Raw genomic sequence first — 26,267 nt, 5'->3', positions numbered from 1 at the left:
CGACTGAAAGGAGCTTCTTGGAAAAAAAACTGTACTGATATTGGAGCCCAGGAGGTACAACTGTTTCAAGATTCACCGATGCATACACCGAGGGAAAGACTACAACTCCACTCGAACATGGGTCAGTGGGAACAACAAGATGCGGCAGGCCTCGATATGAGACCCCCTTAAGCCTCCTCCTGCTTTCTTCAGTAGCCATATAGGCAAGCTGAATTTGAATTAACATATCTCTGTAGTGACTCTCAGCTTAAACTTAAAGCATAACTAACAGGAGGCAGCTAACTGAGGAGGTGTAAATGTAACTAACGAAGACCTTATTTTACAAACTAATGAAGACTCTATCTAATCATTTTTTGTATTTAATACTGTACACTTATATAGCTTACAACCTTAACAACCTATACATATATATATATATTTCTTTTTCCATACAATTAAGTAGGCTTTTATTCTTTTGTTTTCTTTTCCCTAGTGGAAATGAGGATGGCTCTGAGACCACGTTAAGTACAAATTGTTTATGATTGTTAAAAGTGTTAAAAACTATGCAAACAAATGTTGAAACTTCTCTTTTTAAATGTGGTGGAAAGGTGAAAAACTTTATAAGCTTTGGGTAAAAGTCTATAATATTGTAGCCATGTGGAGTCTTATAATTTAAATGAAGAGAAGAGGCTTTTCAAGAACAATGGGGCTCTTATCTGATCTACCCAAGAAATTAAGTTAAAAGGGGATTGAAACGGGGTATCAAGTGTATCAATCGAAGAACATAATCTTTTTCTTTCTGTATCAATAATGTAGATTATTTGCATTGTATTATCTTTAAATATTACAAAAGGGGATTGAAACGAGGGACTAAATGTATCAAATGAAGAGCATATCCTTTCTTTTTCTGTATTAACAATGTAGATTGCCTGTACTTTATTATCTTTAATCTTGGAAAACAAAAATAAAAATCTTATTAAAAAAAAAAAAAAAAAAAGAAAAAGGGTGATGCCCAGAAGGAAAGAAATTGGAACCGATTCGTATTTTCAAGGGCCTCGCAACACCACCATGGAAACCCCACATCCAGCCCATCCTCCAACAACTGCACTGGCTACCAGTTGAATTCTGGATCAGGCTTAAGGCCTTGGTAATTACCATATTTGCCGGCGTATAAGACGACTTCCCCCTCCTGAAAAACATGCCTCCATGTGGGGGGGACGTCTTATACGCCGGGTGCACTTCAGTTGGGATAGACATAGCTGCCCATTGTGGCCTCCCAATGCTCGCCCATAGTTTAAGGTGACCAGAATTAAGGGACGCCGAGGCAGTGGCAGCGGCGGCGGCGCTCCCCCCCCCCACTGGGCTCACCAACTCTGCTGCTGTCTTGTGAACTCCTCCCGGCTCGGAACTCGCTGGGCCCGCCAAACTTGTGCCTGCGTGCACGCCCCACCTCGCCATGGCAGCGACGGACCCTCCCTCCCACAAAATACTCTGAAGCGGGAGGGGGGAGAGAGAGAGAGAGAGCTCCCAATGGCCGGCCGGGTGAGCCAGTGGCAACGGAGTGGAAAGGAGGAGGATGCTGGGTGTGGGGAGGTGCCAGCGAGTGTTTTGAAGCCGCCCCCATTCAGGAAGAGAGCACACGTGGCCAGCCCGACGTGCAGCCCTCTGCTCGCTTGCTCACTCCCTCTTTGTTTGTAGTTAAACTGTTTCAGTTCAATGCACAGAGGCGCCGCCTCTGAGAGAGAGAGATGACCCTCGCCTTTTTGGGGGGAAGGGAGGTAATCACTAATCCGAGCATAGTTTCTTGCTTTCTGTTCTTTTTTTATTGCTCTCTCTTTCTCCCTCTCTCCTCTCCTCCCCCCCTTCTGATGCTCTTTTACATTTTATTTGGTGTGTGGAAGAGGGGGTAGTCTTATACGTCCAGTATATAACAAACTCTATATTTTGAGTGGAAATGTTGGGGGGTGGACTTATACGCCCAGTCGTTTTATACGCCGGCAAATACGGTATTTTCAAGGCCATAGGCAGTCTGGGTCCATTGTACTTGAAGGACCATCACTCTACCTACGCCCTCAAAGAAACTGTGTATCGGGGAGGAGAAGGACCATAGGTGGGTACAATACTATAGCTTTCATCCTCCAAAGTAGCCATTTTTCCAGGTGACTGGTTCTTTATAATCTGGGATTGCTTATTGTTCCAGAAGTTTGGTCCATCTATGAGGAATGTGAAGAAATCTTTGCTTTGGACATTTGAAATAAGAATTTTATCATTGTTTGGGCCTCAGATTTGTTCATCTGTGTTTCACCAATTTTCACACTGTCCTTATCTGGGATTTTATTAAAATTTAAATTATATGCCTACAGGAGACTCTGTAGTTTTGCGGCATGACTGGTTTTTTTAGGGTTTTTTTTCTTTTAGTATTCCAGCATCATCCTGCATGCAAATAGCTCTCTTCAAAGAACTGAAGTAATGGGTTGGATCCCTCAAATCCATTCCAGTAATGCTAGCACCTTCCTGGATACAAGACACCTGGGCCTAGTCTGCATACAATAGATAAAGCACTTTCAATGTGCTTTCGCGGCTGGATTTTCCTGTGCGGAACAGGAAAATCTACTTCTAAAGTGCACTGAAACTGCATTATCTCTTGCGTGCAGGCTAGGCCCTGGTTAAAAGTGTCAACCTGTAATCTAGTGAGCCAGGTTGATTCTCCACTCCTCCACATATAGCCAACTGGGTGACCTTGGACTAGTCACAGCTTCACTGACCATGCAGCCTCTCTCAGAGTTCTGTCAGCCTTACCTAGCTCACAGGAGGTCTGTTGTGGGGAGGGGGAAGATGATTGTAAGCTGCTTTGAGACGCCTTCAAACAATTATTGGTCTGCTTATTTGTCTTCTTTTGCTTCGAAAAGGCCTATTATGCACAGCCGCTGAAACGGCGGCATGGAGAACGCAGAGGAGGAAGAAGCGAAGCAAACCGCTTACGCACGGGACAGAATGCAATGGCGGCGAAACCCAGAGTATCCGATTATGCACACGGTTACTCCGGAGCCGCTTCTGGTTGCGCCCTGGTCCTGGGAAGCTCCACTTCCTTCTGCATCTTGCAAACACAGCTTTTTCGGCGGCATACGTTAACTCTGCACCCGGTTGCCGCCTGCAGTGTGCATAATTGGTGATTTTAGCTGCCGCCATTCCACCCCGAATGCGGACCTTCCACTCCGTGCATAATGGTCTAAAGACATACCTTAAGCAGAACTATCTGCAGAATCTAACCAGATTTCTTGACTTATTTTTCTAACTTTCTCCTTGGCCTTTCTGCCCTCACCAAGGGCCACCATGAAGCCAAAGTCGTTAAAACATGGACGATTAAACCACTTTTTAAAAACTGTTAAAACTGACTCGAAAATCATTAAATCGCTGCCATATGTACTGAATGTTGCATCCCCAATCAGGTTTCAATGCATTTTGAAACTGGATTTTACTGCGCCAATAGCAAAATCTACTTACAAAGGATCTCAAAAATAAAAAAATCATTGAAAGCGGGTTGAAAACGTACAACAAAAACAGAGTCCAAAAGCACCTTTAAGACCAACAAAGATTTATTCAAGGTGTGAACTTTCAAATGCAGAAAACACCTGAAACCAGCTGCACTTTTACAAGTCAAGCTTTCTGGAGTCCCTGCAACATGGAGACCCCACATCCAAGAGGTACAGATGAACATAGCCTCAGAAATGCAACTCTGCAGGTCTTACATGGACCAAATGAGATGTGAAGTCCCATCAGATCAGCAAATTCAAGTATTAAGGACATGAAGGAGGAACATTTCCAATTTCTGCACACCATCATTGTGTGTGTGTGAGGAGGGAGAGTCAGAGAGCCTAGGTTTAATAAGAGATGGCCTGATCCCATACAACCACAAATCCTGAAAGGTTTCTTTGGCTAGGGGAGAAGCAAGGAGGGGTTAGAGTTTAGAAGGAAGAGTCATAAATATCTTCATTAGTTTTTCCTCAAAGGTTTTTTTTTCCATCTGAGGAGAAATGGCGATGTTTCTCTTTTTTATATATCAGTCAAACATAAAAGAAAAAAAAATGATAATGTTTCTCAGAGGGACTTCCCTGTATTTCCAAAGCCTTCCTTGTTTTTCCAAGAAAAAGACCGCAGCCAGTTCCTCTGAGGTTTGCTTTCATTAAGGCCGTGTCTTTATTGGAATGTGGTAGCTCAGATTCCTCAGGGCATCGGGTGACTCTTCTCATCACTGGAGAAAAGCCAGAAAAGGGATTAAGATTAATCTCTTCTCCCTAATGAAGCAACGTGACTCTGTAGTGGCCTCCTTGCTGTCCGACTTGTTACAAAAACCTGGGATGTGGGACAGAGAGGGAAGAGGCAGGGTCCAAAAGCTGCTTCTCGTTGCATAGAGCTGGAAGTGAGAGTTTCAGAATTACAGACGTGTATAATTAACAGCTTACGTCCTCGAAATCTTGTTTAATCTCTGTGAAGAAATGCATTTTTTGAGATAGGAGGTCTGAACTGAGTACAACCTTCAAGATGAGTTTTAAAAGGGCTTCTTTCTGGACAGGGAACAGGCAGGGAGGGGGAAGTCAGTCCCAACCGCAAATCGGCAGCCATTCAGAACTGGGAATCTCACATGTAGCTCATATCCCCTAGTGAGTTATCCAGGCCCTTTGCTGGGCCCACTACATCCCACACCTTTGTCCTTCATGTTCCTGCGAGGCAACCTGGCACCTGGGCCATCTCCAACACCTTCGGCTAAGTGAACGGCCCCCACTGTTGCCATGGCAACTATCTACCTCTCAAGGCAAAGCATGTACTCCATGGGGGGAGTGACGGTTGGCAATCCAAAATCAATATAAAGGTAAAGGTAAAGGTATCCCCTGTGCAAGCACCGGGTCATGTCTGACCCTTGGGGTGACGTCCTCCAGCGTTTTCATGGCAGACTCAATACGGGGTGGTTTGCCAGTGCCTTCCCCTTTCATTACCGTTTACCCCCCAGCAGCAAGCTGGGCACTCATTTTACCGACCTCGGAAGGATGGAAGGCTGAATCAACCTTGAGCCGGCTGCTGGGATCGAACTCCCGGCCCCATGGGCAGAGCTTTCAGACCGCATGTCAGCTGCCTTACCACTCTGCGCCACAAGAGGCTCGTTTAGTCAGTAGTGTTGAGCCAGCTGCTGGGATCGAACTCCCGGCCTTATGGGCAGAGCTTTCAGACTGCATGTCTGCTGCCTTACCACTCTGCGCCACAAGAGGCTCTTAAAAGCAATATAGTTCCTGGTGATAGCATAATCTTGAGCTGAACAAAAAAAATAATGTAAAACTTATTAATTATTTATTATAGTGCACAGTGCACAGTTAAAAACAGAATAAAAACGTCTTAAAAACTATACCTAACTAACAGCACATAGGACCAAACGCATTTCGACCCTTCCGGGTCTTACTCAGTGGTCAAAATTATAATAATACACTATATAGCACTCTCTATAATGTGTAGCTGAATGGTTGAGTGGGATCTGTGAATTATGGCTCCACCCAATATGTATAAATTATATCCTTTTTGGAGACCAATTCCTATGTTATGTCCCTAAAGTCACCACTCTTCGCTATCATTAAGTTCTGTACTCAGAGTGTCATCTCATGTGCGTCAGAAGAAGCTTTCTCATGTGCGTCAAAGAAAAGCACACTGTAAGGATACTCTTCACTTTTGATTTATATTTTTATCATATTGCCATTGAGATAGGTCTCTCCTTTCCTTCTTGGTTTTCCCAATGCCAAGAAGTCAACATCAGAAGAATCATGCTGTTGGGTATTTGTAGAAACTTGGTTGACCACCATGTCAGATTGGATGCTGGACTAGATAGGCCACTGATTGATCCGGAAGGGCTCTTATGATGTTCTTGTGCTGAGGCTGAATGTTGGGTGGAGGCTGGGCATCTGATTGGCATGTGGAAGGGCCCAGGTTCAGTTCTCAGCATCTCCCATTAAAAGGACCAGGCAGGAGGAGGTGATGTGAAAGACCTCTTCATGACACCTGCCATTTTGGCTAGGAAATACTGACTTTGATGGACTGAGGGTCCGACTCTGTAGATGGCAGCAACGTATCATACAGGTATTCGGTGGTGAAGGTCAAACACAATTTTACCGCCATATTATTTTGTCAGTCAGTCAAATTTATTGCGTATAGACAAAGGACATTGCAAACATGCAAGCAAGCCATCATCTCAACTGCTAATCATACTATAGAGTGTCAAGATACAATACAAAATCGCTATTACTATCAGTTACAAAGAATGTAACCAAAACAAATAAAACGAAGTCTTGCAAATCTTCTAAATTTCATTGCACTGAAGGAGAATAAAGCTACACTATGTGTTATAAAGGTAAAGGTATCCCCTGCGCAAGCACCGGGTCATGTCTGACTCTTGGGGTGATGCCCTCTAGCGTAATATGTGTTATACAAGGGTCCAAATCTAACAAGAGCAAGCATAATATCTCAGGCTCTGTGTACCCTTTGTACTTCACAAGAAGCTTTCCCAGAAATATGAATCTGAATAAAGGGGACAGTGGAGTGCATAATGAATTACATCTTCTACAGCTGGCTCTCCACATATACAGGTTCTTGCTCCAACTGGTATCTGTGCATATCGACCTTCCAAGTAGGTTGTCGGCATAGTCTGGTCCATAGTAGGTCCATTGAAGCATTTCTAAGCTTAGGGTTACTGATGTTTCTTAAATATAATGAACAATCAAAATCTGTATTAATTTTCCAACACCAGGAGAAAACTGAGCATGCTTTATGATTGTTTTGACAGGGATGTAAATGAAGTGATTTCCACGCTCAGGATTTCAGCATCAACTGAATCAATTAACTCTTTTGAGAAGCCCGATGCTTATAGATGTCACCCTCAAGTTGAGGCTGGGCAGTCCCCTAGAATTACCACCTATCTCCACACTGAAGAGATCAGTTCCCCTGGAGGAAAGAGCAGTTTTGGGGGATGGACTCCATGGTCACCATCGAGTGTAGGAAAAATGGAAGGTCGAGGGTGATGTCATGTGCTTGTTAATGATGAAGAAGAAGTTGGTTCTTTTATGCCTCTTTTGTCTACCTGAGTGATCTTCCTCCACTCCTCAAATTCTACTTTCTCCAGGCTTGAGACTCAAATCTCCAGAAATTTCCCCACCCACAGTTGTCAACCATAGAAAGCACCAATGGCAAGTATTAGCACAAACATTTCTAAAAAAAACAAACTAATGAGTAGAGAAGAACCACAAGCCACTGCGTGCAGCCCTCCACAAAATCTAGTGTTGGTACAGGCCTGCATGCCCCCCTAGCTAGACCCAGATATCTGAGGTGCAGTCTCCCCCAGGGTAGCGCATCTCATGAGCCCGGGCAGGCCCAGCAGGTTCCTTCCCAAAATCAACCAGGAAGTCTTCATTCACGCACAGGCCTCCGTATTCTGTGTCCACATCAATCTGTAGCATGACGGATCCTTCCCTGAAGAAATATGGAAGTATAGTCCGGGTGAACAAGTGGTGAACAAAGAAGAAAAAGAAGAAGAATTGGTTTTTATATGAATCATAGAATCATAGAGTTGGAAGGGGCCATATGCCTCTTTTCTCTACCCGAAGGAGGCTCAAAGTGCCTTCCAGTTGTCTTCCCTTCCCTTTCCTCTCACCACAACAAATACCCTGTGAGAGAGGAAAGGCTGAGAGAGCCCTGAGATTACAGAAGAAGAAGAAGAAGAAGAAGAAGAAGAAGAAGAAGAAGAAGAAGAGTTGGTTCTTATATGCCGCTTTTCTCTACCCAAAGGAAGCTCAAAATGGCTTATTGTCACCTTCCCTTTCCTCTCCCCACAACAGACACCCTGTGAGGTGGGGAAGGCTGAGAGAGCCCTGGGATTACTGAAGAAGAAGAAGAAGAAGAAGAAGAAGAAGAAGAAGAAGAAGAAGAAGAAGAAGAAGAAGAAGAAGACTTGGTTTTTATATGCTGCTTTTCTTTACCCGAAGGAGGCTCAAAGCGGCTTCCAGTTGTCTTCCCTTCCCTTTCCTCTCCTCACAACAAACACCCTGTGAGAGAGGAAAGGCTGAAAGAGCCCTGAGATTACTGAAGAAGAAGAGTTGATTCTTATATGCCGCTTTTCTCTACCCGAAAGAAGCTCAAAGTGTCTTATAGTCGCCTTCCCTTTCCTCTCCCCACAACAGACACCCTGTGAGGGAGCGGAGGCTGAGAGAGCCCTGATATCCCTGCTCGGTCAGAACAGCTTTATCCATGCTATGACCGGCCCAAGGTCACCCAGCTGGCTGCATGTGGGGGAGTGCAGAATCGAACCCATCTTGCCAGATTAGAATTCCGCACTCCTAACCACCGCATCAAACTGGCAGAGTAATAGGGAGCAAGGTTTTTTTTTACCTACCTGAACATTTCAGGGTAAAACTGCTTGTCCCAAGGAGTGTACAGACTGTTGGTGACGTAAAGTCTCTTGCCATCCAAGCTGAGCTGAATCATTTCGGGCCCCCCATAGACTCTTCTTCCCTGAAGGACACAGGAAACAGGAGGAAGGTTGAAGTAACACAGAGGGCAAAAAGTGGGAAAGATTCAGTGGCATCTGTTCAGCTCACATGACCTGTTGGGAGTTGTCAGTACTGTGAAGTTCAGTGATGCAGCCTTTGCCAGCAACTAATTGGGGGTGGGGGCTCCTGAGGAAAGCAGAGTGATGATTCCAGGTCCCAAGTCATATCTGGATTAAAACGGACATGGATAAGCCTGGCTTGCCCAATCTCATCAGATCCTGGAAGCTAAACAGGGTCAGTTCTATATAGCAGGAGTAGTCAACCTGTGGTCCTCCAGATGTTCATGGACCACAATTCCCATGAGCCCCTCCCAGCAAACGCTGGCAGGGGCTCATGGGAATTGTGGTCCATGAACATCTGGAGGACTACAGGTTGACTACCCCTGCTGCATAGTACTTTGATGGGAAGGTAGGCCAATTTTATGGTACAGAGACAGGTAATGGTGTAGGAGGTGTAGGAGAAATGGAATCTTCAGGTCTAGGAGAAATGGAAAGCCTAGAGGTAGAGCACACTCAACTATCCTCAGCTTCCATCCTCAAATTCCCAGGAACTTCTGAAGCCAGATTTGTTAACCTTCCCATCCACCTGGTACTCTCCTCCTTTGTTTGTGATTTACTCACTTGGATGATGAAAGGATCAGGTTGGCCGTCCAGCTCTGGATCTTCAAGGACTGTGACCACCCCACCTTTTGGGAGGCTGCCCCCCACAAAGACCTGTGAGGACACAAAGATCCCACCACCACCCCAAAAGAAAGAGGATCACTCAGATGCATGAACCAATAGATCAGAGGTTCAAGACGGTGGCAGGTGACAAGTGGATGAGCGAGAGGGTTGGGAGTGTCCTGCACAGTGCAGGGGGTTGGACTAGATGACCCAGGAGGTCCCTTCCAACTCTGTGATTCTATTATTTTGAATTCCATCTCAACATCTGGAAGAAGTTCCTGACAGAGTGGTTCCTCAGTGGAACAGGCTTCCTCGGGAGGTGGTGGGTTCTCCATCTTTGGAGATTTTTAAACAGAAGCTGGAGAGCCATCTGACGGAGAGGCTGATTCTGTGAAGGTTCAGTGGGGTGGCAGGTGACAGTGGATGAGCGATAGGTTTGGGAGTGTCCCGCATAGTGCAGGGGGTTGGACTAGATGACCCAAGAGGTCCCTTCCAACTCTGTGATTCTATGATTCTCAGGACTGTCAGTAAAATGCTGTGATAATCTGATGCAGAACACGGAATTTATAGTAGTTCAAGATTCCTGGAGACATTCCGGGGAAAGCACTTCTCTGACCTGGCCTGACCTAGACAGTGGGTTGAGAGACAGAGATTTTAAAAACTCTTTGCAGGAAGGAAAAACTGTCTTCAGGATGGAATCCCAAAGGAAACAGAGCTCTTTCCTGAGGTCTGGACCAGGCAGCCTGGGGAGCTGAAAGAAAGTTCAAGGCAAGGGAAATTCTTGTGCGGTAATTTCCTAAGCCTATATTTCAAAACCTGATAGGGCATGTGTATAGAGAGAAACAGAGGAGCTGCATTTTACCCAGTTCTGTTGGAACCCCTGACTCATTCTGGAGATGTGTTGAGAGATTGAGAAAAGTCTCTCCAGGAACTGGGGAAAACCTTGAAGAGGGGAGGGTGGAACAGGACCATCAGGCCACAATAAGCCTGCTTCATCATAAACCCAGTAACTTCAATTTCTGGGAATGATGCAGAGGGGTGACCTGGAATTATTGCCTAGGACTCTTTCTCTCTCCCCATGAAAGCAAGAAATTGAATGATTACAGGCAGTTTAAGGAGGAGGCAGCCAACCCAGGCCTGTGCCTCAGCATGCAGAAAATCCCATTTCCATCCTTTGTTACTAAGATTGGAAAAGGCTTCCCAGGGTCTTTCACCTCGCCTAAAGACTGGTTAAGAGCCTCTTGTGGCGCAGAGTGGTAAGGCAGGAGACATGCAGTCTGAAGCTCTGCCCATGAGGCTGGGAGTTCAATCCCAGCAGCTGGCTCAAGGTTGACTCAGCCTTCCATCCTTCCGAGGTCGGTAAAATGAGTACCCAGCTTGCTGGGGGGTAAACGGTAATGACTGGGGAAGGCACTGGCAAACCAACCCGTATTGAGTCTGCCATGAAAACGCTAGAGAGCATCACCTCAAGGGTCAGACGTGACCCAGTGCTTGCCCAGGGGAGACCTTTACAGGCTGGCCTTTTTAGCTGAAGATGTCCAGGATTGATCCTGGGACCTTCTGCATGCCAAGCAGTGGCTTTTCCACTGAGCCACCTCCCTTCATATAAAACACCAAGCTGCCAGATATTGAATCAGTCCATCAATCCCTCAAGCTCCGTATTGTCTACTCTGACTAGCAACACCTATCCAGAGTTTAAGGTAGAGATCTTCACATCACACATTCCCTGGTCCTTTTAACTGGAAATGCCAGCTAGTGAACCTTCTATAAGTCTAGTAGATGTTCTATGCCTAAGCCATAGAATGTCTTCTGATCTCGGAGGATTTTAACTGATGCATGACGGTTTATCCCTGGCTGCTTCTCCCAACCAGAGAGAGAAGGACCCTTAAATTAAGGTGTTTACCTGGCCGACCAGCCTGGGGCAGTGAGGGTCAGTGATGTCGTACTGACGGACGTCACCATGTAGGAAGTTGCTCATGTACAAGAACCGATCGTCCAAGGAAATGACAATGCTGTTATTCAAGGCTGGAACAGAAGAAGGTGAGAATATTTATTATTTTTCCTTTATTCTAATCTCCAGCAGCTTTTCATGGGCAGGTATGAAATCTGCACCACATAATGGGTTTTGTAGTGAATTCATGGGATGGAGGGCCCTCAGCAGAGTTTCTTTTTGAAATTTAACAGTCTGGCAGTTTGGATACAAACTTTTCTTGGATGCTTTAGGATGCTTAGGGCTGATCCTGCATTGAGCAGGGGGTTGGACTAGATGGCCTGCATGGCCCCTTCCAACTCTAGGATTCTATATTTAAATGCTTGAATCTTTTCTACTAAAATAAGTGAATTAAAAACCATGATGCATTGATTCTGTGTTCCAAAACAGTGGAGACATAGGGATGCTGACTATGGGTTGGGAAATACCTCGAGATCTCCTTCCTTTCCTCTTCCCACAACAGACACCCTGTGAGGGAGGTGGGACTGAGTGACAAAACTGTTCTGTGAGAACAGCTCAAACAGGACTGTGACTGGCCCAAGGTCTGCCAGCCGGCTGCATGTGGAAGAGGAGTGGGAAATCACAGAATCATAGAATCACAGAATCATAGAGTTGGAAGGGGCCATACAGGCCATCTAGTCCAACCCCCTGCTCAACGCAGGATTAGCCCAAAGCATCCTAAAGCATCCAAGAAAAGTGTGTATCCAACCTTTGCTTGAAGACTTCCAGTGAGGGGGAGCTCACCACCTCCTTAGGCAGCCTATTCCACTGCTGAACTACTCTGACTGTGAAAATCTTTTTCCTGATATCTAGCCTATATCGTTGTACTTGAAGTTTAAACCCATTACTGCGTGTCCTCTCCTCTGCAGCCAACAGAAACAGCATCCTGCAAGTGACAACCTTTCAAATACTTAAAGAGGGCTATCATGTCCCCTCTCAACCTCCTTTTCTCCAGGCTGAACATTCCCAAGTCCCTCAACCTATCTTCATAGGGCTTGGTCCCTTGGCCCCAGATCATCCTCGTCGCTCTCCTCTGTACCCTTTCAATTTTATCGACGTCCTTCTTGAAGTGAGGCCTCCAGAACTGCACACAGTACTCCAGGTGTGGTCTGACCAGTGCCGTATACAATGGGACTAAGACATCTTGCGATTTCTTGTGATCCAATCCAGTTCACTCTTAACTACTACACCAAGCTGTCTCTCTTGCAAACCAACTGCAGTTTGCAAAGAGCAGGGATGGAGGAAAGTATTAAGAAGAATCCCAAACTCCCTCCTTGTGACCAACCTGGCATTTCGGGTAATAACCATCCTGACACTTTCTTGCTTGGAATCTGGATCACTTTCTCTGCTGTCCAACTTCCATCCTGCAGAGGAAATAGAGATCATTTTATTTACATCATATTGTCTTTTCCACAAGGATATGAGGCAGGTTACACTGAGAGAGTTTGCACAAATAGCAAACTGGGATTATGAAAAACCAATGCCTAGGGATTTTAGAAGTTAGAAACCCCCAGAAAGAAATGAAGCATCGCATAAGTATTCATATGGCACATGAAGCAGTACAGAAATTACAGAATAGCATCTGACTTGAAGTAAAAGAGATCAAGAGTCGAGGGGCACATTCAAGATGAACAATCCTTGTGACAGGGCCATGAGAAACTGCTCAGTTTATCATCATCATCTTCATAATCATAAGAACAAGAGTTGGTTCTTATTTGTTGCTTTTCTGTGGGGTAGGTGAGAACAGAGAGCCCTGAGATTACTGAAGAAGAAGAGTTGGTTCTTATATGCCGCTTTTCTCTACCCAAAGGAGTCTCAAAGTGGCTTACGGTCACCTTCCCTTTCCTTTCTCCACAACAGACACCCTGTGGGGTAGGTGAGACTGAGAGCCCTGACATTACTGCTTGGTCAGAACAGCTTTATCAGTGCTGTGACGAACCCAAGGTCACCCATCTGGCTGCATGTGGAGGAGGAGCGGGGAATCAAACCCTGCACACCGGATTAGAATTCCAGACTCCTAACCACTATGCCAAACTGGCTCTCATTATTAATCATTATTCCAAGCCAGATTGTAAAAGCATTTTGTACAGCACAACCCTTTTCCCTCTTTAAAAAAAGCCCTCTTTAATAGTTCAGTTTTGCATCGTTTGATAAAAGCCAGGAGATTGGGAAGTATCCTGACCTCCTCATAAGGTCAGAGCATTAACAGAGAAAGCACATTTACAGGCAGTAACTGATTTTTATGTGAGGTGCAGCCTGATACAGAATTAGACTCTTACCGTATCTGGCTTAGACAGGCAGCAGGATTCTAGCAACTATCTCTACTTTCCAACCTCGGGCATTCTGGGAATGTTTAAACATGGGCCTGAACAAGCTCTGATGGGAACTGAAAAGACCTCCGTTATCCTCGCAATGGAACTGTGAAGGCCATAGCTGCTGAATTTGTCTTGCCATTCCCCTAAGGCTGAAAAGTGGATTGAAGATTTAAGAACAGTGACTAAAGAACTGGAATTCACCTTCCTCCTTCAGAGACACCATTTTATTTATGTTCTCTTATCTCTCTTGGTGAGTTCACCCAGCATATGACTTACTGCCTGAGCCTGTCCCACTCACCAGCCCCATGGTGGTTGGGGGGGAAGCATTACAGAGGGAAGGTAGGGTCACTAGCAGAGCAAGAGGGATCCATCACAATAGGGATCCTTTGGATTTACAACCATTGGATTTACAACCTCTATTACATTGGATTTACAACCTCCATTACAGGCAAAAGAACCTTTGAAGATCAGCAGTGAAATTGTCAGTGCTGGTGAACTTGCATGAGTGGGATTGTCCACTACCACTACCACCCTCCCCGCTTCTGGGAAGAAAATTCAGCTAGCCATGCATACACAGTTGCAACGTTCACCTGCATCTTGTAGAAGTGATATATGGAGCCCTGGAGCCCACAGGTCACCATTCCATGTGCAGCGTTGGGGTTGTGCAGGAACCGGATATCCAGGGGGATAGAATCCTCCCCTAAATCAATCGACTGTAGAAGGCAGTGAGTGGTCCAGTCCCAGACATTCAGGCGACGGCCGTAGCGCCCTGAAGGTGGACAGAAAAAGAAACCAAAACCAGTCAGCTGGTGAGTGACTGACTCCACCAGAGGTCACGGGGTTTTGGTCACTGAGAAATGTCACAGTCCTGAGTCCTCCTGGTGCTCAGAAGCAGCTGACCCCGAACAGCCAGTTCTATGCCATGTTTTTTTCTATAACCAATGGTCATGGAGGACCAGAGAGACTTTAAGAAACTGGAGCTTAATGTGGATAAAATGGAGGGGGAAAGGGCTTGGAGTGGTCATGGATAGTTCAATGAGAAAGCCAGCTCAGTCTGGGTGCGGCATTGAAAAAAGCAAACTATATTTTAGGAATTATTAGGAAAAGTATTAAAAATAATGTTGTTGTTAGGTGCGAAGTCTTGTCCAGCCCATCGTGACCCCATGGGCAATGATCCTCCAGGCCTTCCTGTCTTCCACCATTCCCCCGAGTCCATTTAAGCTCACACCGACTGCTTCGGTGGCTTCATCCAGCCACCCCATTCTCTGTCATTATTATTATTGAAAATAATACAGCTGATCCAATAATGCTCCTGTATAGGTCGATGGTGCTGCCTCCTTTGGAATACTGTGTACCGTTCTCTGTCACAGTCCTAGCCTTAGTCTCTGTCTCCAGCCTGGAGAAAAGGAGGTTGAGAGGGGACATGATAGCCCTCTTTAACTATTTGAAAGGTTGTCACTTGGAGGAGGGCAGGATGCTGTTCCCGTTGGCTGCAGAGGAGAGGACACACAGTAATGGGTTTAAACTACAAGTACAACGATATAGGCTAGATATCAGGGGGAAAAAATTCACAGGCAGAGTAGTTCAGCAGTGGAACAGGCTGCCTAAGGAGGTGGTGAGCGCCCCCTCCCTGGCAGTCTTCAAGCAAAGGTTGGATACACACTTTTCTTGGATGCTTTAGGATGCTTAGGGCTGATCCTGCGTAGAGCAGGGGGTTGGACTAGATGGCCTGTATGGCCCCTTCCAACTCTATGATTCTTTGATTCTATGATTCTGTGCCTGTGTGGGAGGGAGGATCCTGGTCTAGCTGGACCACCTGGCTAACCTTGCTTAGCTTCCAAGATCTGATGAGAACAGGCCAGCCTGGGCCTTCCAGTTCTGGGCAAAGGATGAAAAGAGGTGGTTTTGTCATTGCTTGCGTCTGCATAGCAACCCTGGACTTCTTTTGGCGTCTCCCATGAAAGCATAATAGTCACCATTCCCAGCCCAAGGCCAACAACCCCCGTGAGGAGTTTCCTTTGTGGGCAAGAGAACCCTCTCTGATCTCTTGAGGAGTCGCTGCCAGTCAGAGGAGTTGGTGCTGAAGGAAGCCAGTCTTGCTTAGGAAGAGACAGCATGGTGCAGGGGTTAAAGCTTTGGACTAGGGTCTGACAAACTCCAGTTCAAATCCCCACCCCTGCCACGGAAGATTGCTTGGCAACTTGGGCCAGTCATACATTCTCAGCTCAAGGTAACAAGAGAACATACGTCATGTTGGATCAGGCCAATGGCCCAGTCAGTCAGTCCTGTGTCACACAGTGGCCAAAGTCTAGGTGAACCTCTTGCATTGTGCAGGGGGGTTGACTAGAGCAGGGGTAGTCAACCTGTGGTCCTCCAGATGTCCATGGACTACAATTCCCATGAGCCCCTGCCAGTATTTGCTGGCAGGGGCTCAGGCTAATTGTAGTCCTTGAACATCTGGAGGACCACAGGTTGACTACCCCTGGACTAGAGGACTCTTGAGTTCCCTTCCAGCTCTGTGTTTCTATTTCAATAAATAAATACATGAATAAATAACTACATCCCTATGTAGTTTAGCCTGAGCATTACCTTTTCCCAGGTCAGCTGGGTTGAACCCGGTGATGAAGAATTTCGGCACCCCCCATTCAGTGCTTATCATGACATTGTGCCTGGGCTGGTACCAGAAATCGTTCCCCATCGGGGCTGCTTGTGTGGGTCTCTCCCAGTTCCCTTTCACTTCAAAGGTCTCCGCATCCAGAAGGACAAAACCACCTGGCAGAAGTACAAGATCCAGGCTCAGAAACATGCACCCCATCTTGAACTACTTGCCAAAGGGTGGGCAATCCAAAGGCAATCCAAAGCAAATTAGTTTCTTATGTATGGGGAGATACTGGCACAGGTTGGGGAAATGGGGAAGGGTTGTGACTGGTTTAGGCTGCTGGGAAAATTAGTTTTATTCTTGTTTTGTGTGTGTGTGTGTTTTGTAAATTGCCACGAGCCAGCATGATCTGGGAGTGGTGGTCAGTAAAATGGGGTATTTATGGGGATTTATGTGATTTTACTGTGATTTTATATTTTATTGTGAACTGCCGTGAGACCTTTTGGCGAACAGCGGTATATAAATCCAACTAGAAAGAAAGAAAGAAAGAAAGAAAGAAAGAAAGAAAGAAAGAAAGAAAGAAAGAAAGAAAGAAAGAAAGAAAGAAAGAAAGAAAGAAAGAATATAAATAACAAATAGATGCATAGATCTCAGGTATGGTGTGGTTAGGCAATTAATCTGTTCATTGGGTCACCTTAACAGGTGCTCGGAAGCAACGAAGATCAATGCCCTGATTAAAACTATTGGTACTTTCAATTTATGTATGATGACCCTACGAACTGATGCCCTCCAAAGCATGCTGGGACAGACAGCTTTTCTTTTATGTTCATATATATATATTAATGAGCTCCACCCATTTGAGAAACCCTTCCAGGGCTGTCAGGAAACCACGGAGTTTCACATAACCCTGGTTGAGAACACATAACCCTGGTTTCACATAACCCTGGTTGAGAACACCTACTTTTTACCATTTTTTTAAAATAAATAATATTAACAAAAACAATATAGCAACTCGAGTTTACTTCAATAGATCAATCCAGTTTTGACTGAGTCATTGGTTGTTGTCTAGTGGTTCTGAAGCTTTTTCGAAAAAGTGGTCATATTTGGAATTCTGACACGGGGAGGTTCAGCAACTAAATGGCTGCCACAAAATGGCAGCCGCAGGAGGTGGAGTTAGCTGCCGCAGCTTAACTTAACTGCGTCACACCACGCAGACCTCTGTGTTGCAAATGTAACAACCCACAAGGAACGCATCCGGGAGTCTACCTTCTGACCCAACAGAGCAAAGCCCCAAACATCAGAGCTGATTTATTAGAAGGAACATACAGGAACAGGTTTCAGTACTGTCAGCATCAGCCCCCTGATCTCTGCCATGCTTTGAGGTTGTCCAGAGAGACTCCATCTTTTGTAGATTGTGTGTTTGTAGAACCTTTGTAACCCCTTTTATGACCCTGAGCTGTTTCACACTGCAATGTGTATTCTCTCCTTCTGTGGCACTTAGTTGCAAATGTTGCTCTGTGCCTTGTTATCTAGAAGAAGAAGAAGAAGAAGAAGAAGAAGAAGAAGAAGAAGAAGAAGAAGAAGAAGAAGAAGAGTTGGTTCTTATATGCCGCTTTTCCCTACCTGAAGGAGGCTCAAAGCGGCTTACAGTTGCCTTCCCTTTCCTCTCCCCCTGGGAGGGAGGTGAGGCTGAGAGAGCCCTGATATCACTGCCCGGTCAGAACAATTTTATCAGTGTCGTGGGGAGCCCAAGGTCACCCAGCTGGCTGCATGTGGGGGAGCGCAGAATCGAACCTGGCATGCCAGATTAGAAGTCCGCACTCCTAACCACTACACCAAACTGGCTCTCAGAGAAGGGCGCTGATTCCAGGAAGCTGTCAGGATCAGTCCCCTGCTCTCTTCCATGATTGAGCCAGGCTGACCAGAGAGACCCCATCTTTGTGTGTGTGTAACCTCCTATGCTTATGACTCTGTAGTACTCCTTTGAACCTCTATCCTCCTTTGATGACCCTGAGCTTTTTCACACTGCATTCTCCCCTGCTGTGAAACTTAGGTAGCAAGTACCCCTGTAAACAGCTTATCTACAAAGTGAGGCGCCGATTCGACCAAGGCACTCTGGCAGGAAGCCCAGGATCGTACCTGGCAGGGGGGGACTATCCCTCCCATGGGAACAGGGACCGTTTGGGCGGGAGAATTGTATTGATAACTGCTTGCTTTCCCGATATCAAACAGTCTTGACTTCAGATGTTAGAGTGATCAGAACTACTTCCAATTGAAGCTTTCTACTAAACCAGGAGAGCCTCTTGTGGCACAGAGTGGTAAGGCAGCAGAAATGTTGTCTGAAAGCTCTGCCCATGAGGCTGGGAGTTCGATCCCAGCAGCCGGCTCAAGGTTGACTGACTTCCATCCTTCCGAGGTCGGTCAAATGAGTACCCAGCTTGCTGCTAGGGGGTAAACAGTAATGACTGGGGAAGGCCCTGGCAAACCACCCCGTATTGAGTCTGCCATGAAAACGCTGGAGGGCGTCACCCCAAGGGCCAGACATGACCTGGTGCTTGCACAGGGGATACCTTTACCTTTACCTTTACTAAACCAGGAGCCTTGTTGTGAGTCTGTCTGCCTTTGACAGAAGCCCAGGATGGCACCTTGGGGGGGGGGGTAATTTCACCCTGGGAAAGTGGTGGGGTAATTTCACCCTGGGAAAGTGGGGACATTTGGGCGGGAGAAATGCATTGATAACTGCTTGTTGTCTATGTATCGATCAGTTTCGACTTCAGACATCGGAGTGTTCAGATCTACTTCCAATAAAGCTTTCTATTACTACAGAAGCCTAGTTGTGAGTCTGTTTGCCTTTGATAAGTACAAGTATATCACAACAGGAAAATCGACAATGACAATTTGAACAAAGGCCCCACAGGGGGGGATATATGGGCTTGGGTTCATGTCCCCTAATGCCTAGGCGGAAAATAAGGTTCTCAAGAGAAAGCGTTTGAACACAAGAGGTGCGAATTAACATTTCAAAGAGAAACCCAGCAATACCACTTGCCGGTCAAAGGCATAGCTAAGCATAAACAGGAAAGAACGTGGAAGGGAGGGGTGAGGTGGAGTCTCCCACCTCCAGCCCTGGGAAACCAGCAGCCAATCAAATTTCCAATAATGATTCAGAAGCTTTGTGAAGGAAAAACACCACTTAGCCCCAGTGGCTTCCTAAAAGCACTTGGTAGGCTCCAGAAAAGATGTCAGTGGGAACCACAACACCTGCAAACACAACACTGGTGACCCCTGGTCTAAACAGCGCTCAACTGAAATTCCACATGGGGATCCATATCATGAAATACCTTTTCCGTTGCCACATGGGTCCCCTAAAGCACTGATCATCACTTCCCCGCAGCCAAGGCAGTGAGAGGTGTGAAGGAAAGCTAAGTTGCATTTCTGGAACACTTCTCTTGCTTCAATCACCTGTGGAAGCGAAGAAAAGAACATTTGCAATGAAGTTAAGTTGAGCTGAGGTATGGTGGGGTTCCTCCTCAGAACCCAGGAGTCAGACAGTTTCAGGAGGATAGCCATCTTGGTCTGCACAAGAAGATTTGGGTGTAGTCTGCACAGGGCTTTTTACCCACTCCCAGATCAACTAAGTCCCTGCAGCCTACATTGAATTCAATTTCCATTTTGATTTTGGGCACTTTAAATTTTCCCTCTGCAACATGCATGATTGATCCGGAGTGTTCCTACCTTTCCCCCGCAACATGCAGAAGTGGATATAACCCTTGATATTTGAAAAATCACCATCAAGAAGTGTGCAGATTTCTGCTTTGTGCGAATAAACATCCTTCTTTGTGCCTTGTAGCAAAGCAGTCTTCCCCGATGTAAGGCATCAGTTCAAAGACTTCCTGGTTTCAGTTGAAAGGCTTCCCTTAAAGTGACTGAGCTCCAGAAGCCCTAACTTGTCTCAGCAGGGATTTGCATCTTGGATTTATTTCCCCTCCTCTGCTGTCCCCAATCCTCTCCCCCCCCCCACCTCATTCAATAGACTCCTGCTGTGCTTGGCTCTCTTCCCCGCTCTGAGCTTCCCCAATCAAGTGCAGAAAACTTTCTGTTTCAATGGGGGGGGGGGAGATAGAGGACGACCTGAGTTCAAATCAATCTAAATTCAGCAGGATCCACAATGGAAAAAACAAAGTAAGTGCAGAATCAGCCCTGGATTTGAGTCCATGAGCACCTCAGAGATCTACAAGATTTTCAGAGCATGATCAATCAGAGACTGAGGTCTGACTCTCCGAACCTTGCTCCCTGGAACCCCTTTGGCCTTCTAAGGAGCAGCTGGATGTGAAATCCGGCAAAATCATGAACAGAACAACGAGCCTTCCATGAAACAATGTGTTGCCACAGCTGGAGATGTGAAATGTCACACCTAGAGGCACATGGCGACTTGTGGTTAGGTGCCCTAATCCGGTGGTCCCCAACCACCGGGCCGCGGTGAAGGCCCTGGAACCAGGCCGCGGCTTCCCCTTCCCTGCCCCCCCCCGCAGTAAGAAACTTCCCAGGCCGCAAGCTTGTGGCCCAGCAAGCTTCTTACTGTGGGAGGGGAGGGAGAAGGAAGCAGGGCCGCTCACGCGCATTGCGCATGTGTGGCCGGGACGCACATGCGCACATGCGCACATGCGCACATGCACCATGCTCGGCCGAAAACGCGCATGCGCTGCACATCCATAATGAGACTCTGCCAATTGGCCATGCTGGTAGGGGCTCATGATAATCATAGTCCATGGACATAGGGCATCTATTTATACTTGAAATTACAAGTGACAGGAAATAAACTTAGGGGCCCAAGGTAATCCAGGCCGCTTCCATTCAAGAGTGGGGATTTGAATTTGGAATCTATATGATCCTAAGCAAGCTTTCTAACCACTACACTGCAGTGGTTCTAAAGGCCATCCCATACTGCTTCCAACATCCCCACACAGAAATTTTTGCAGCCCCATAACACCTCCCCATGTTCCATGTCCACCTCCACCAGCTCCCCCCATCCCCAGGGCTAATTTGCACTTCTCCAATGAAGACGTACCTTGTGGAGCCTGGGGGCTCTCGGGTCAGTCCCGGTGTCCACCACGTAAATGCGAGAGGAGCCCAAGCAAGGAAGGATCAGCCTGTTCCGCTTCTTGGTGGTGTCCCCGAAACAGCTGCTGCAGGCGTTCCACCCAGAGTGGTGGAGTTCATCATGGATGAAAGGCATGGGCAGGCGGTGGATCACCTGTGGAGGGAACAGGAAAGTTAGCTACTCTCCAATCCAGCCTAGTTCATGGTGCCTCTTGGGCACCATGATATCTGCCAACCCCTTTCCTGTTGATTGTCAATTTTTTATTTATGCACTTGGCGAGGAAAGGTAGGGATTCTGCCCAAGAAGGATTTTGATTGGTCACTGGGTATTTGAAAGGCTGTTCAGATTTTTGGAAACATTGCCTTGACAGCAGCTGCTACCACAAGCCAAGGATCTTCACTGAAAGACAGAAGGTAAACTGCGGCAGCCATATTGTGGCTTGACCCCTCACTGTGTCAGAACTCGAAAGGTGCTTGCAATGTAGTGGCCATCATGGTTTTCATTCTTGTAGAGAATCCTTTCACCAGAGAAATAGAGAGTGAACTTTGTACAGACGAAGATAATTGCAAGGTGCAGAATGGGGGCGGGAGTACCTGGAAGCTTGCCTGGACGGGGAAGAAGACCCTGGCCATGTGTCCAAAGATGACCAAGATATCAGATAAGCAGAGACCTTAGGTCTGCCCCCCGCCGCCGCCTGACCCACAGCAGGGCTAGTTGTAGTCTACTTCTGATGATCATGTAGGGTTCTCAAGGGACGAGATGTTTAGAGGGAGTTGGCCATTGCATGCCCCTACATCACAATTGTGGAGTTCCTTAGTGGTCTCCCATCCAAATACTACTCAGGGTAATGGATGAGCGATAGCGGTGTAAGTGTCCTGCATAGTGCAAGGGGTTGGACTAGATGATCCAGGAGGTCCCTTCCAGCTCTATGATTCCATAATTCTATGGGATCAACCCTGCTTAGACTGATGAGGCCAAGCTAGCCTGGCCCAGCCAGGTCAAGGCAAGAGACCTTCAGAGATGATTTACCATGACCTGCCTTTGAGTAGCATCCCTGGCCATCCTTGATGGTCTCCCATCCAAGAACAAACCAGGGACAATCCTGCTTAGCTTCTGAAATGTCATAAAATCAGGCTAGCCAATGTGGCATTGGTTACATTCCAGTCCTCAGACACAAATGCCCCTTATGTTTTCATATCCTGCTTAGCAGGTTAATAAATTCACACTTGAGTTCCTTATATAAAGCTTCCAATTCCCGGTGGGAAATACCTGGAGAAATTGGGGGTGGAGTCTAAAGACAGCAGGGTTTGGAGAGGGCAGGGACTTCAATGGCATAATGCCATAGATTCACCATTCAAAGCTGCCATTTTTTCCCTTAAGTTTTTTGGGGAGATTCAGGGAAAGGTGGGATTTGGGGAAGAATAGAGAACACAGAGGGCTATCACAGAATCACAGAATCACAGTTGGAAGGGGTCATACAGGCCATCTAGTCCAACCCCCTGCTCTACACAGGATCAGCCCAAAGCATCCTAAAGCATCCAAGAAAAGTGTGTCTCCAAACTTTGCTTGAAGACTGCCAGTGAAGGGGAGCTCACCACCTCCTTAGGCAGCCCCTTCCACTATGATTCCATAGAGTCTGTTTTCCAAAGCAGTGATTTCTCCAGGGGAACTTGTTATCAGGAGATCATTTAGAATTCTGGGAGATCTCCTGGTCCCACCAGGAATTTCCCAATCTACAAGAAACTAAATCCGAAGACCAAGGGGGGTGGGGTGTTTCAAAAAAGGAACTGATGAATTAATTGATGTGGATTGGAGCTGTCAATGAACATGGGATCTAGTTCACCAGAGCCTCCATGTTCATGCTGAGGACTTCCAAACACTGAGGGTAGCTCATACCAGCACCTTTAGACCTTGTTCCCAACTGCTTCAGAGACATCTGGGAAGTCCATGTAGAAAACAGAGTAGATGTCCATCCTCATGTCCATTTCTGGTGGTGGAAACTGCTGTTGAGTTGCAACTAACATATGGTGATGCCTCATGGGGTTTCTAGGCAAGAGACAACCCTGAACTTACCAGCTGGTCTCCCATTCAAGTACTCACCATGGCCCACCTTCCAATATTTGGTAAGATCAGGCTAACTTGGGCTATCTAGGTCAAGGCAAGAGTTGTTCAGAGGTGGTTATCCATTGCCTGCCTCCCTGTCACAACCCTGGACTTCCTTGGTGGTCTTCCATCCAAATACTAACCAGGGCCAACCTTGCTTAGCTTCCAAAATCTCATGAGGTCAAGTTAGATTGAGCCATCCAAATCAAGACAAAAAATGTATAGTGGTGGTTCATCATTGCCTGACTATGAGTATTACCCCTGGACTTCCTTGGTGGCCTCCCTTCTAAATACCACCTGGGGATGACCATCCAGATGAAGACATGTTCATTTCTACCCTCTCTTCATCCATCTCTGGAACTTGAGTGGAGGAACAGCAAAGTGGAACATCCCCCAATGAAAAGATCTCAGGTCAGAACCTTGCAATAAGTTGGGGATTCTGGATCAACGTCCACCGTCGCCAAGTAGTCGGGTGCTTGGATGCTGGTTCCAGTTAAAATGCAGGGAACATAGATGAGCCTTTCTCTGGGACCTTGGGGAGCAAAGAGGGCATTTAGCAATCAAGAAATAGGAATGTTGGAAAAACAGCAATGGCTTTCTTGATTCAAGGCCCACTCTCCCCCTGGCTTTTGATCAAAGATCAGCTTCCTCTTAAAAAGAGCAGGAATCCAGAATAACAAAATTTGTGGCAGGGGAGGAGCTTTTGCTACTTATCTGAACAAAGTCTGAGTCCTGTGAAATCTTTGAGAGGTTTATTTATTACAGCCATTTTCTCCAGAGGAAGTGATAATTGAATTCTGGATCAGACTTAAGGTTCTAGTTATCACCATTAAGGCCATACACCGTCTGGGCTTATTGTACCTGAGGGATCACCTCCCTGCCTATACCCCCCAAGGAGCCTTATGCTCTAGCACTTCCAACTTCCTGGTGATCCCTGGCCCCAGGGAAGCTCGCTTGACCTCAACCACCTGGTGGAACGAGCTCCCAGTGGAGATCAGGACCTTGACGGAACTTGAACAGTTCTGCAGGGCCTGCAAAAGGGAGCTCCTCCACCAGGCATTTGGTTGAGGTTGACCTGTACCATCAATTCCCACGGGCCCTCCCCCTGAGCATCTCTCCTATGGTACCCACTACAATTCCGCCCAACCCAATGGGCTATCAGTAGGAGTTAATTTAATGTTTTTCTACTGTTTTTTCTACATATTCTACATATTCTACATATTCTACTGTTTTTTCTACATATTTTTCTACTGTTCCATGTTGCTTGTTTTTTCACTTCATTAATGTTAATCTAAGTTATCTGTATTGTTCTATTGTTTTATGTCAACCACTCTGAGCCTTCGGGGAGGTCGGTATGTAAATATAATAAATAAATAAACTCTGCCATTCCTTTCCTCTGCCAAATCTTCCTTGGTGGTCTCTCCCATCCAAGTACTGGCCCTTGTTGGCCAGGAGATCTGATGGGATTGGACTATTCTACACTATTCCCCATTTCCTCTAAAGCAGTGGTCCCCAACCTTTTTATCACCGGGGACCACTCAACGCTGGGGACCACTCACCGGGGACCACTCAACGCCTTTTACTGAGGCCCGGTGGGGGGGGTAGTTTACTCCTCTACTCTCAACCCCTGCCCTAACACTCTCTGATAGCTATGGCCATGTTTAAACATCCCTTCAAAATAAGATACAGACACACCACAACAATGAAGTGTGTTGTAAAGGGCTGGGGGGGATGAAGTAAAGGGCCGGGGGGGGGAGAAGGCATCCTTCGGGGCCCACCTCCAATTAGTCAAAGGACCACATGTGGTCCGCGGCCCACAGGTTGGGGATCGCTACTCTAAAGTACTACTGGACTTGAATCTCAATGTGCTCCAGTAGAGTTTTCCTAAATTCTTAGCTGGTCCTTCTTTGGCAGAGGACTGACAGAGGGGCTACTTTCTTTTGCCGATCCAAACCAGTGGATGGCTGAAAGAACTCTTTTGAAATTGCTGGGAAGATCGGATGGAGGTTTGACTCAGAATGTCACAGAAGACTTCTGGGGAAGTAACTGGAATTCCAGGAATCTTGACCACAGGATCATCTGTCATGAGGCAGCAGAGCAGATTCAGCATTTGATTCCAGATCTCTTTGATGTTCCCTCAAACCCCAGGGAGGTGACAACTTAAAGTTGCCAGGGGAGCTGATGCCAGAGAAATAGTTCCAGAACAGGTGCATTGTGGGAAGGAGGGCACTTTCTAGAACAGGGGTCCCTAATGTGGTGCCATGACACGCACCGATACCTTTCCTTGTGTATATCAAGCATTTTTAGAAAGTGAGTGAGGCCAGGTAGGGCTTTTGCCCAGTGAGGTTTCGGACTGGCTGTGCAGATTATTTTTTAAGTGGCTTTCACAGCAGCTGCCAACACAGCAAAGAATCTTGACTATATGATGAAAGTAAACTTCGGCAGCCATTTTGTGGCTAGCTCCACCCCCTTCGGAAGCCATTTTGCAGCTAGGCACACTGTGTCAGATATCCAAAGGATGCCACAGGCTCAAAAAGTGTGAGGCTCCCCTTCTCCAATGAGTGGTTCAAGAATTCGCAGGGCCCGAAGCATCAGAGCCAGTTAAAAGATTTAGGGAGCCCTAGCAAACTACAATTTCAGTGGGAACAGCCAGACTGGGGGCAGAAGTCCACTCAGTGGAAAGGGGTGTCACTCTGAATGTTCTTAAAGAGAGACAAGGGGGGAAGAGAGAGGCTATGCCCTGATCCATGGGGGGAAGCACTGCGCAGGGCCCATGGAAGTGTGGGGTGTGTGGCACATGGAAAAATCAGCCTTGCCCTTCTCTAGAAATCACCCTTTGGAGGAGGCTGAAGTGACACTGGTGGTCCTGCAGTTCCCAGGGGGTCTTTCTTTCTGAGGTAGAGTCAAAGGCGTTTACCTTTCATGGCATCCAGAGGGGT

The 26,267-nt window shown here is 46.6% G+C and overlaps 1 protein-coding gene across 1 annotated transcript; it reads right to left on the bottom strand.

The window, feature by feature from the left end:
• Positions 1–7,322: 7,322 nt before the first annotated feature.
• LOC143829412 (methanethiol oxidase-like) lies at positions 7,323–26,267 on the bottom strand. The gene is made up of 11 exons (XM_077320244.1): positions 26,246–26,267; positions 23,748–23,860; positions 21,193–21,378; positions 19,466–19,586; positions 16,118–16,300; positions 14,119–14,297; positions 12,499–12,577; positions 11,127–11,248; positions 9,182–9,274; positions 8,405–8,523; positions 7,323–7,485 (listed from the first exon to the last, which is right to left on the bottom strand). The coding sequence occupies exons 1-11, from the start codon at positions 26,250–26,252 to the stop codon at positions 7,323–7,325; spliced, it is 1,365 nt and encodes a 454-aa protein (XP_077176359.1). The 5' UTR covers positions 26,253–26,267.

The sequence above is a fragment of the Paroedura picta genome, chromosome 1 (assembly GCF_049243985.1).
Source record: "Paroedura picta isolate Pp20150507F chromosome 1, Ppicta_v3.0, whole genome shotgun sequence".
Lineage (NCBI taxonomy): Eukaryota > Metazoa > Chordata > Lepidosauria > Squamata > Gekkonidae > Paroedura > Paroedura picta.
This window is presented reverse-complemented; position numbering and strand designations above follow the sequence as displayed.

Excerpts from the sequence above, each read along its gene's own strand:
- LOC143829412 (XM_077320244.1), bottom strand. Across the intron at positions 12,578-14,118 it reads ATCACTTCTACAAGATGCAG|GATGGAAGTTGGACAGCAGA; the intron begins GTGAACGTTGCA and ends TTTCCTCTGCAG. Across the intron at positions 11,249-12,498 it reads GTTATTACCCGAAATGCCAG|CCTTGAATAACAGCATTGTC; the intron begins GTTGGTCACAAG and ends CTTCTGTTCCAG.